The sequence below is a fragment of the Durio zibethinus genome, chromosome 15 (assembly GCF_047325235.1).
Source record: "Durio zibethinus cultivar Kanyao isolate XHJ-2024 chromosome 15, ASM4732523v1, whole genome shotgun sequence".
Classification (NCBI taxonomy): Eukaryota; Viridiplantae; Streptophyta; class Magnoliopsida; order Malvales; family Malvaceae; genus Durio; species Durio zibethinus.
The window spans coordinates 8,133,921-8,147,422 of record NC_143176.1 but is presented as its reverse complement, the minus strand read 5'-3'; the positions used below and the strand labels follow the sequence as shown (position 1 = coordinate 8,147,422).

Below are 13,502 nucleotides of genomic sequence, written 5' to 3'. Positions count from 1 at the left end.
AATCAATTAAGTGAATGAAAAATAAAGGAAGGGAAACCAGAAGAAAGCGAAAGAAAAAGCAAAAAAAATGTAAATTGTGATGAGTAATGTTAAAGTTTTGGATAATCTGATTATTCGGTTACTTACAAGAAACAAATGGTCAAAGTTATCATCCCTTATTTGCATGTCATTTTTGTGAGTAGTAAGAGTTGAAATGTCAGACAAAATAGCATGACTAGTTTTGCACTTTTTTATTCTTTACTTCCCATCCATTTAACATTTTCTCTACCCTTTTCCTGTTGGAGTTTCTAATCTTGAAGGGGAAGTTTTGTGGCAACAGTTCACTCTTTATATGTATTTATAATTGCAAAATATTTGTATTTACATGAACACATTACAATAGCAGTGGTTAGGATTTTGTCAAGCACCATGGACTATTTTTCCCTCTTAAGAACTTCTAGTAGAGATTGAATCTTCTGGAGAGACTGAGAAAGAACTTTGGCATTCATATTCAAGATCTTCAAAGCCCCATAATTCTTCTTGTTCCTCTTCTTCTGGCATTTTCCACCTCTCTTTATCAGTATCCCCTTCCATAAGAACTTCCAAAAGCTATAAATGATCAGGAAAATACTTTACTTCAAGGTTTCAGTGGATGGAAGTTAAATTTGACTTCAAGAAATGGCTAAACAAATAAATAACGATTTTGTCATCATATACAGATAATTGTTAATACATCAATTTTTGTCGGTATAAAATTTTGAAATGTCAAAGCTCGAAACTTAGCTCAATTGGCTTATGCAATCACTCTTAAAACTGATATCCCCTAAATATAGGGTTCAAATCCCGGTACCCCCAATCCTTCCCCTATGACCCGACTATAACCTCCTTTGTACTAAAAATATTTTGAAATGTCAAAAGGATGCTTTGCTATATTTGCTTCATGTGATTCATGACTAGAATCTGAGGTCCATGAACTCACTAAATTATATTTTTCTACCATGCCTTTTTCTGGTAAACATATATATCAGCCTTGGCTGGTGTTAGTATTCCTTCCTTTTCAATGCACATGACATGTTTAAACAGTATAAATGAACAAATTTTAGCAGCACTACTTTGAAAAAATAATCAAATAATCAAAATTACACTTCCATTTCAGTTGCTTCAGCAAGAGGAAATCCCAAATTTCTAACCAAATAATCTAAATTATAGAGAAAAGGGGACTCAAGACACATTTTATTATTGAATACAAAATGGTACAAGGATAAGTCAAAACAAGACCTACTTTTATAATAATTTTGTAATGATATTCTGATCCTTGTAATCACATGGTTTTGCAATATTTTGGTTTCTGTATTAGCTTAAAGATTTAGGTTAGGTAGGATAGAACATCCTTTGACTAACTGGAGTTGCGTGAAAGGCCGGATGCCCCATCTCCAGCACCAAAAAATGACTAAATCTAAGTTTGCATGTTGCATTCCTTACCGGGGAAAAGGATGTTCAAAGTCATTACATGCAAACCACCAAAATTTTAAGATGACAGCTGACAATATCATATTATATTAAGACAGTTGTGTTTTTAAATACCATAACAGGCCTATATGAAAACTGTCAGTCAATCGGATATCAACTAAAATGTAATTATTGTATCCATGAATGCGACGTATATATTGCTATAATCTAATGATCCTTGTCAAGAAGGTTGTTTACTGATCAAAACTAAAGCTTAATGTATCTGAATTCCTAATGCAGAAGGATGACGAATGCCATTGAATTAAAGCCTTCGTTTACGGAAAGAACAAATGGACCACTTGTCCGCAAATATCATTGCATCTTTCCCTAGAACTTAGTGTCAAAAAATAACTAGACCGGTAGATGTTGAAGAAAAAGTCTACATGAAATGCGTATGAATGGTCAGGAGCATTAGCTCCTTTGAAAATTACATCATTCTGTAAGAAATGTCTGAGACCAATTTGGGATGCATGGAGTCAATCACAAATACTGATTCATTGATGAACATGTGTAAAGTAATTGAATTATTGTTGATTCAAATTATGGTCCAGCAGCATAGAAGATAAAATACCTCATTCATGGTAGGACGCCATGCTGAAGATGCTCGAATGCAGAGGGATGCCGCGAATGAAAGTCTTTTTAGCTGTGAAATGACAAAGGCCCCTTGGAGCCTTGGATCTACCAATTTCTCAATCTCCTCTCGGTTCAAGAGTGGTTTTGCCTATTGAGTTAAAAAGGTAACAACTAATTAAAGCCATGAAATTCACATCGGCATCTATTTCTTAAAAAATAAAACTTAATGGGAGATGATTTTCTAATTCAAGAGAGGCAATATTACCCAGCAGTGCAAGCTTTGGTGAGAGGCATCAACTGGTTTCCTTCCTGAAATAATCTCCAACAAGAAAACTCCAAATGCAAACACATCTGTCTTCTCATCCACAATTCCATGCATAAAGTACTCAGGGGCTAAATGCCTACATGACATATAGCATATCCATTTAAAATCATTCAATAAGAAAAGAAAAGAAAAGAAAAGAGGAAAGGTTTGTAGAATATGGTACCCAAATGTCCCTTCAATTGGAGCAATAGAATGGTGTGTCCATTGAGAAGGAAGCCATTTTGCTAGTCCAAAATCTGATATCTACAACATAAATTCAAAAAGATAGAGTTAGAAAAGAAAACAATCAAACTCAAATATTAGTCTGATTAGAGAAAATTAAAATAGAGCAAATTTGATATGGGTACCTGAGGCTCAAAATCTGCAGTCAATAGAATGTTTGAAGACTTAATGTCACGGTGAATTATCCTTCTTTGACACCCTTTATGCAGGTAATGGAGTCCTCTTGCAGTACCAATTGCAATCTTATACCGTGTTTTCCAGTCCATTGGCGGCAAATTCACATCTGCAGCGACAAAAACTCAATGAAGAAAAGACATTCCAAAACATTCAACAGGCTAAAAGAAACCCAGAAATGAAACAGTTGAGCTTTATGGGAAAAAATAGAAAGTCAAAATTTTTTATTTTGTACCATGGAGAAGAGAAGCAACAGAGCCTCTGGAAGAGAACTGGAAGATGAGATAAAGGCCATTGTCAATGCAACAGCCTAAAAGTGACAATACATTTTGGTGGCAGACATGACCAATAGTTCCAATTTCTGTCAAGAAATCCTTCACTTTCCTTTCATCAGTTGAAGCTTTTGTTAGCCTCTTCACTGCAATCACTTCCCCATCCTTTAACACTCCTTTGTATACCTCTGCATACCCTCCTTTCCCTACTAAATTATCTGTTTATCCGCATAACCAAATGGAAAACAATAAACCCACAAAAATTTAGAAAACAAAAAAACAAATACAAAGCTTGAAGAGTTCCAAAAACCTGAGCTAAAAGAATTGGTGGCAACAAAAATTTCTTCAAAGGAGAAGCATCTCCAAGAAGGTCTCTGAGAATGCTCTGCAACTGAAACAATCTTGAAGCTCTCTTTTCTGTTGTCTTCTTCATCAAAAACTCCATGTTGGTTTGCAACATATTCTTCAAAACTGCGTCTTTTCAACGAGAACAACCGTTTGAAGGTGTTGGTTCGGATATACTTCATTGCAACAGTGACAAACGAAACAGGGAACTCTGTTTCATGCTGGAAACAGCCTTAAAAAAACAACTCAAAAGCAGTTCAACTGTCCTCTTTATTATTGATAAATGATTAAGGAAACATGGAGTTAGATAAGAGAAAGGAACCAAACATGGATATTTGAGTGGTTTAAGGAGAAAGACGGGCAATGGAAAGTATTTGTGTGGGCAATAATGGCTAACCAATAAATACAGTGCCTGGCATAAATAGGAAGTGACGGTGCCAGTTTATGTGATTTTTGTTCAAAAATAGAAGCAAAAATTGATCAAACCGATTGTGGCTTGTGAGTGAAAAGCATTGGATTAGGGGTGCCAATCAGGGGTTGGGGTTGGCTTTCTGGTGGGGTAGTTAATGGAGTTTAGGTCTAATCTGATGCCTGACGGAACCAGTGTTGTTCCATTTGGATCTTCCATCCACAAACTCTTTTTCACCTTTTCTTTTTAATATATATATATATATATATTCATTTTCAGTAAGAGGAGATTTGGAATGAAATTTAGAAATAAAAAGGAAAGAGCATGCAAATTTTAGATTCGAGAATGTTATTTATTCATATTTTTTTAAGTTCTATTTGAGCTTTTGAGCTAGAGCTCAAGTTTTGAATTCTTTATTTGAATATTGATGATAACTTACTTAAACAAGTCAAAAATGACCAACTTGATTACGTCCACAAAACCAAACTACAAAAAAATATATAGAGCTTAACTCATCCAGCTCTTCAAATTTTTTGATTGAGCTGATGGAGCTTGAGTATTGTATTTGCTCAGCTGTTTGAACTCTAAAAATGGAAGATAAGATAAAAGGATTAATGTGTAATTTGGTTCTTGAATTATATCACTTTTAACAATTTAGTATTTATTAAAAAAATTTACTATTTAATATCTAACTTTTATTCTATCATATCATTTGCTTCAGACGTCAACTCTGTTATATGTTGATGTAGCAAGAAATTAACGAATAATATTATAACATGCGGCACATTTTTATGTATGCTACATCATCATTTTACATAGTACTATTAGTCAACGATATAAAGTGTTTGAAGATAACAAAATTAAGATATCAAATTATTAATTTTTTTTTATAAATATTAAATCGTAAAAAGTGATATAATTTATGAACCAATTTACACTGCATAAGATAAAATGTGACTGCTCTAAAAGATAGGTATGTGCAGGCTGCGTATGTATTGCCGCACTATATCTGTCGGCAATGAGTTGTTCCTACGCGTTCTTAGCCGGAAAATGGTGGCAATGAAAAGAGGAAACATATTTCGAACCTTTGGACTCACTAAATTCACTGGTAATTGTTATTATAGATAAAATATAAAAATGATCTTTATATTACATATTTTTTATTAATTTAATATTTTAAAAAATAAAATTCATAATTAAGTGTCTGAACTTTTATTCCTTCGTATATTTTGATATTTTATATTAATATTATTAATTAAATTATTGATATGATATCAATACTCAATAATATTATGATACGTGTTAAAAACATCCGATCATGCCATATTATCATTGTCACATCAATGGTAGAAGAAAAATTAAAAAAATTTTAAAATATTCTAAAAACTTCATAAAATAATTGATATTTTTTAAAAAAATCACAAAACAAAGTAAAACAATTTTCTAAAAAATTAAAAATCCAAAATATTTTGAAGATTTAAAAATTCCTAAAATTCTCTAAAAACTTGAAATTTTTTAAAAAAAATTTCCAAAAATTTTTTCAAATTCCACAAAAAAATTCTAAAACAAATTGCTGAAACAAAAAAAAATAGGAAAATTATAAAAATAGTAAAAAATGAAAAAATATAAAAATATAAAAAATTTTTAAAATCCAAAAAACTTTAAAAAAATCTAAATAAAATTAAAAAATCTAAAATATTAAAAAATCCTAAAAATATTTTTTTAAAAAAAAAGAGAAAAACATTTTTAAAATACAAAAAATTCCCCAAAAAAAAGAAAAATTAAAAATTTTAAAATCTGAAAAATTTTTGAAAAATATCAATATATAAAAATGAAAATAAAGTTTGGCCCTGTATGATTTTTCAATTTTTTGTTTTCCAAATTTTTTAATTTTTAATTTTTTAAGTTTCAATTTGCTATTTTTTGAATTTTTTTAAATTTTTCATTTTTTTTATCATTTTTTCATTTTTCAAATTCTTCAAATCTTTAATTTTTATGATTTTTTTTCTGGGATTTTTAAGACTACATTTTTTATTTTTTTTTAGAATTTTTAATTTTTTAGAATTTTTTCCTTTTTGGAATTTTATAAAAATGTTCAGATTTTTTCAAATTTTGGGGAATTTATTTAATTTTTTAGATTTTTGAAAAATTTTAGGGTTTTTTTTATTTTTTAAAATTTTAGAGTAGTATTTTTTTTTACTTTTTTAGGAAATTTTAAAAATTTTCATATTTTTGAGATTTTGAGAATTTGTTTGAAATATTTACTATTTTTATCTTTCAATTTTTTTTAATTTTTAATTTTTCAAAAGTTGTTTTTCAATTTTTGGATTTTTAATTTTTCATACTTTTGTTTTTTATTTTTAATTTTTGAAATTTTTTAAAAAAATACAGTTTTTATATTTTTGGGAATTTTTAAAAATTTTGGAAATTCTTAGGATTTTTTAATGTTCTTGATTTTTTTGAATTTTTAAAATTTTCAATTTTTTTGAATTTTTATTTTTCAAAAATTTTTTTGGATTTCTTTAAATTTTTTAAATTTTTCTTAATTTTTAAAAAAATTTTAAATTTTTTAAATTTTTCTGATTTTTTTATTTTTTTATGTTTTAATTTTTTTATGCTAATATGATAATAATGATGTAACAATGACTAAATATTTTTCACATATATCATAATTTTGTTGGATATTTTTGTCACTTTAGCAATTTAACTAACGGCATTAATTCAAAATATTAAAATATATGATAGAATAAAAATTGAGATATTTAATTATAAATTTTAATTTTTTGAATATTAAACTGACAAAAAATATATAGTACAGAGATTATTTTGTATTTAGCCCTATTATGATTAATATTTGCATAAAAATTCAAAACATATGTCCAACTCTCCATACGTATCACCTTCATTTAAACTCTCTTATTTACCCTACAATCAGCAACATCACGTCTCGAAGAGGATATTCCAATGGTTAGAACTTTAAAAATTCCATATGAAATATTTCGACTGAGTATAATACATATGTGATGAGATTTATATGAAACCAAACTTAAACATATGCATCAAAAAAAAAAAAAAATCAAGGAGCTGCTATCATGATTATACATCACATATCATAAAGTACTAAAATACTTTCATTTATAAAATTTAGATTCATTTTCATTACTAATATTCTTTTTTTATGAGTGAAATGTAATTTTAATTTAAAAATTTCTTAAGATTTGTTATATGTCCTGACTCTGAAATGGATAATCTTTTTTATCTAAAATTTTAAGTTTAAAAAAAAATTATTAAATTATGATTATTTAATCTAGATACTCCTTTGACGCTCCATAGATTATTTTACATTATCTAATGATATCACTATTTCGCACTTATAGATAAATTATATTAGATTATAAAATAAAAATAAAAAACTTGACATGATCAATTTTAAATTGTGTTCTAATTTTATTTCTCAAAGTTGAGCCTAACTTTCTTAGACCAAGCTGGGGTCCTAAATGTGCTTGGATCTGGCAGTGCACGTCAAAAACAGGGTAGGTATCCAATGGATTTACTTGAATTTATTAATTTAGAATGAAAACCATAGAAATTAATTGTTTATTATATTTTCAACAATTGCACATTGTTTTTAAGTTTGTTTTTAGGGTACATATCAGTAATAACATTTTTTTTATATTGAAACTATTGAACCAAAATACATCATGGGAATCAAATGCATCACACATAGCATTTTAAATCTTAAAAAAGAGGAAAAAAATAGTTTTCGTCACGTTGGTTTAATTTTGCTTTAATTATTGTTTATATATGTTTAAAAACTATTCCAAGATTGTCTACTACATCACATTAATATGAGATATACAAATCCATAAAATTTTAAATATTTGTTAAAATAATCCGTGAGATTTATTTCAATAAAATTAAAACAATAATAATGATGCGATGAATTATTATAATTGTAAGATTAAAATTAATAATAAAAATATATATCTAAAAATAATAATAATGATAAAATTAAATATTATAACTATAAAATTAAAATTAAAAAAATATTTATTTAAATACAAATACAAAGATAACGATAAAATTAAATATAATTCTTACTGTTACATCATAACAGTGTTATCAATCCCTTACATAACAAATAAATGTTAGGTAAAAGATTAAGAAAAATGATAATCAACTTGTTCCATTCAAAATATTAATAGAAGTTTCACATCACCAACATAAATGCATGACTAACGACTTGATTTGACAAAATATTTCTTGTTTTTATCATGCACTATAAACGTTAGGTATATGTATAGGCTTAACCTCAGGTGATGCTGCAATTTAGGCTTAACTGATTTTTTTTTCTTTGATTTTATATTTTTATGTTTTATTATTTTTATAAAAAATAAAAATAAAAAATAAAAAACAAAAAGTAAAAGTATATATATCTAATATCTACCAAAGGGAATCTTAATAATAAATTATTAAAGAGAGTGTTACCTACACATATTTTCATACACATAAATTATATATATATGCCTTTTTTTTTGTTTAATTTTTATATATTTTTATAAAATTAGTGTTTGTTATTTTGTGTATATAATCTTTTTAATTAAAAATAGAAATAAAATTATTGGACCATCCCTCATCCACTATCAAGTGGGTAAAAAAAAATTAAGCGAGGACATAGAAAGATTTTGGAAGAGATCAATGTCCGATTACTTATAGAAAAATGAAAATAATTGTGTTAAAATTGTTATTTATTACAAAACAAAATCAAAGACAAAATTTAAGAATTGTCCGATTACTCATAGAAAAATGAAAAATAATTGTGTTAAATTTGTTATTTATTACAAGACAAAATCAAAGACAAAATTTAAGAGATTTGGATAGAGTTGAGCACTGTTAGTTGAGGTTAGAGGAAAATATATTCCACTATTTATAATAAGAGGATATAGCACGTATGATAAGTTCTATATACAATATATTCACATTAAGTAATGAAAAAATCATAGTGATATAATGGTAGAGAGATCATTGTGATGACATCTCTAACAGTCTGACCATTTCAATGTCTTGAATCTTGTTTAGAGTCTTGCACAAAATCCCTTGCACTCCATTAGATAGAAAGAAAAGAAAAGTACACAAAGATAAATATTTAATGGTTTAGCTACTACATTATAGCACATTCTATTTTGTAGCTCAATCTATTGGGTAAAAAGCTTTTAATCCAATTAACCGTACAATACAATAAAAGTAAAATAAAATAATTAATTAATCACATAAGAATAATAATTTAAGGTGATTCGATCCAATTGATTTACATTTACGAATAAAAAAAAGATACACTAGTTATAAAAAATTATAAATATACAATCTCAATCAAACATTCAATAATTAATACTCATAAACCATCTAATATCCTCTAATCCTATGAAATATTCTCATCCTAAAAAAATATATACTTATATACATCCATATATCATACCTATGTAGATCCTTTCATTCTCTTCTAATCAACTCAAAATCTCCTTTAATCGTATAAGGTATCTATCCAATAAATTTTATATATAATTTTATAGAGATTCCATCTATTTATAAGTATATAAATTTGCCTATCAAAAATTTTTTTCTTTTTAAAATTCTTCTTCTGTAAGTTTTCTTATCCATTACGAAATATCTAATCAATTTCAAACAAATTTTTTATGAGATTTGAGTAATTATTCTCAACACAATCATTATATTAAAATATTTTATTTCATCTCTCTTCTCTTTTTTTCTATTTAAAGGAATTTTAAGTAGTGTTTGGTTTAAAAAAAAAAATAGAATCATTTTCTGTTTTTATTTTCTTGAAAAATGAAAAATATGATTGAAAACGTATTTGATAACTGAAAATGAAAATAAAATTTTAAAAAACAAAAATGAAAGTGGGTTGAAATATAAAAACAAAAAAAAAAGATATTTTCAATTGTGAAAATAAGAGATGTAGATTACTTTTTTTCTTATTTTTTGTAAGTTATCATATTTGAACACTTTTTAATGTTATTAATTAATTAATATATTATATTTATAATTAGATGCCATTAATAATAATATCATTGAACATTGTATTTATTTTCTTATTTTTCATTTTTAGAAAATAATTTTTGTTTTCATTTACCAAATACATTTTTAGAAAACAAAAAACAGAAAATAAAAATTATTTTCTAAAAAATAAAAATAAGAAATAAAAAGAAAAAACATTTTCTTAAATCAAACAGAGCCTTAATGTTTGTTTGAATTGAAATTGGTAAAAGAAAAAAAAAAAGAGGTTTTTAAAGAAAATGAAAGAATATTTCATTTCTGTGTTTGGATAGATAAAATGAATAATAAAAAAAAAGAAAGGGATTGATACAATATTTAGCAGCTAAAAGCCAATTAGCAGCCATCTCAAGATATATCAATATAAGCTACGTGGGATGACTGACTTTTTGAATAGGATTTTTGTTAGATAAACTTATCACACCGCATGTTGGTGCATGGGTCATTCCAAGTGTTTGTATCAGGCTATAACATGCAGTACTTGCATAAATATTTTTCATTAGTTGTTTGACGGTAGATTGAAAGAATGATGCATGATAAAATCATCTAAAAAGTTACGAATGGTAAATACAAATTGTTTAAATCATAAATGAAAATGATACATTTTTTAAAAAAAATCCTAGATTGCCAATAAATTTTACTCTTGAATATCTCTTTGAAATTTTCCCTTTTTTTGGACCAGTGGTCATATCCATTTACCGAGATGAAGCATGCAACACGCCACACAAAGAACAATTCTAGAGATGTTCAACCAAAACAGATTTAAATCTGAAGATAATAAGATAAAGCACTGCTGAAACAAAATTACGTCTCAACTTTTCAAAGACAGTGGATGCCGATGTTTTCCTTCCATTTAACCATAAACCAAGTACCACAACACGGCAAATGCTGTCACCATCTTTTTCCCACCAGATTTTTCAGCCATCTTAACAAGCAATATTGGCAATAATATCTTTAGACCAACTTCAAAGAAAGTGATGTTTTGCTGTTTTTCACGACCCCACGATCGATCCACTTTCGCAGTATAGCATCCCACGAGGTGTTCTTTTTTTCTTTTGGGTGGTTGTTGAGTCTTTGAAGGCGTGCAGGCAGGCAAGAACCAAATCATCGATGATAAAGTAATACTATATTATTATATATGCATTAAAAGATCCATGCAGGAGATTTTTACGTGGTTTGAGAGAACTGAAATGAACGTATGCTTTTGATAGGCTTTGGGGTTTGTTCCTAGCTAGAACTAAGGTGGCCTTTGCTTTAATTTGCTGCACCTTCATGTTCCCAATGAATATATTTTTATGTGGTAGTGTGAAGTACTTTTCCAGTAATCGGTGTTCGCATGCGATGCAAGTTTATAATACTATCACCATTCTTGGATTGGGGTCTTCGTACTTCAATCTTGGTCTCTACTCTCCTGGTGTGAGATCCCTTGAATTTTTTTTAATTGAGACTTAAGATTTGAATTTAATTACTGAAATTAAAAAATATATATTTTACCGTCAAATATAAAACTGTTGGCGAGATTCTTTGAATATTTGACTGAACTCTGGTAATAAGGGATATGACAAGTTGGAATAGACCAAAATATTATGGTCCAAATGAGAAATAATTTTTTAAAAATTGTTTTATTAATTTACGAACAATATTGCCATTATTTGTAATTTTCTTATAATAATCTAATAATTAATTAGAGTAAAACTGTTTAGTTTGAAAAAAAAATTTATTGTAAGTGAAGACTGAAGATGGAAATGATGACACGAAAAATAAATAATGTCAACTTGAAAGATGAAATTTTGGGTTTCGTGACGAGTGCGTTTAGGTAACTCTTTGAAATTATCATATAAAATATAACAAAAATGTTACTATTAATCTCAACATTTTTATGACAACTATTTGTCCCACCTAATCCAGGTTCAACTTAAAACATGCGTTTATAAATAACTGACTTGGGTGATCTCATTTTTTTAATTTGCCTTATAATTATTTTTGCACCAAGTGAGATAAAAAAAAAAAAAGGCACGATTGTTGGGATAAGAAGTATTATCAATACTGATAAAATCATTTGCTTAATCTAATTCGTTCTTACAATTACTTTTAAAATGTGATATTTAATAATTTTAAATTATAATACTCATAATCTTTTTTTTAATCTATGATCTCTTTTATATAAAAATTTTTTTTAATACAATAAAAATTTATTATATTAATTATCAACTGTTATATAATATAAAATTATTATTATAAATAACAAATTAATCGAAATTGACCTTGGGACACTCCTTGACAAAAGTCTAAAATCCTTGTTTCTCAATTCATACATCATTTGGACTACAAATTCTCCAATGAATTATTCTTTGTTTTCCCATCCAATATGATGCTATTAAGTCCAAACGAACAATGGTTCATATGACTTGTGAATCCCACACATAAACGGCATCTTGTTTTTCTTTAATAATAGTGTTTTTTTTTTTTTGGTAAATAATTATTTAATAATGTTGAAAGTTGGCATGTTTCATACCAATCATCCCAACCCATTTCTATCAAAATTTTGGTCTTACAAAGAACTTAGGGCAAAATATCTTCTTTCTGGAATGACTTTTGTTGCTTACAAAAGAAATGTCAAACAAAGAAATTAACTTCTGAACCATAACATTGAAACGAGAGAAAAATAAATAAAATATAATAAAAACGAAAAAAAAAAAAATCCAAAAGTTGGTATAAGGATAAGTGCATGTATTCCTTGTTCAAAAGTTATATCTAATCCATTTTTTTTATTTTTCAAGTAGTAAAGGATCTTTAGATTTCGTTTCGTATATTCTTTTTTCGGATTTGTTTAAATGGATTTATTTATGTTAGACCAAAAGTTAATTTTTCATGGTCTCTCAATAAATTCGACTTTGAGACCGTCAAAAAATAAGCAAACTTTCTTATTATTTATCTAATATTCGTTGGTATTTAATTTGTCTCTTCTCTAAACAAAAAGAAACCAAAAACAGGCAACAAGGTCATTAAGATATTTATCATTTGTGTCCTTATTTGCTTCATTAGTGGATTAAAGGTTCTTAATGCGATTTAATGATTATTTAAATGCTAAACACATCTCTTTGTCTAAGAAAAAACTTATATGAAATTTTATAAGTGAAGTTTGTGAAATTCTTTGTAAGAAATGAGTGAATAAAAATTAAAATCAAAAATCAAAATGATAAATTGAAAGATCTTATCACATAAATTAAATGTATAAAATTTAAAAAAATTTTAATAAATTTTGATATATTTATTAAATAAATAATTTTAATAAAAATATTGACAAAATTTTATTTGTTAAATAAGTATCAATCAAATTTAAATTATAAATAAATTTTTTAATAATTTTTTTATATATTATTAATCTTCACATTAAACTCTATTGATTCAATATTTTTTATTAAAATTTTTATTTATTTATTTTTAATAAAAAATTTCACAAACTCTCCATATAAAATTTTATGTAAATTTTATTCCATTAACCATGGGCTTTATATGCTATATATGCGTCACTCATCCGATATTTTAAATTAAAAAAAAAGATCACATCGGCAATTGATGTTTGAGTTTAAAAAAAATTAAAACCACCAAACAAGTTAAGATA

At 26.6% G+C, this 13,502-nt stretch overlaps 1 protein-coding gene across 2 annotated transcripts; it reads right to left on the bottom strand.

Annotated features, from left to right (window-relative positions):
• Positions 1 to 277: 277 nt before the first annotated feature.
• On the bottom strand, positions 278 to 3,931 carry LOC111302358 (putative receptor-like serine/threonine-protein kinase At5g57670). Of its 2 annotated transcripts, none has more exons than XM_089744563.1 (7): positions 3,365 to 3,931; positions 3,018 to 3,272; positions 2,734 to 2,891; positions 2,550 to 2,629; positions 2,327 to 2,462; positions 2,060 to 2,209; positions 278 to 578 (listed from the first exon to the last, which is right to left on the bottom strand). In XM_089744563.1, exons 1-7 carry the CDS (start codon positions 3,579 to 3,581, stop codon positions 414 to 416), a joined length of 1,161 nt encoding a protein of 386 aa, XP_089600689.1. In that variant the 5' UTR covers positions 3,582 to 3,931; the 3' UTR covers positions 278 to 413. The 2 variants fall into 2 exon arrangements, with proteins under 2 accessions (XP_089600689.1, XP_022754014.2); XM_022898279.2 differs by having other exon boundaries at positions 278 to 588; positions 3,365 to 3,711.
• Between the last annotated feature and the right edge of the window lie 9,571 nt (positions 3,932 to 13,502).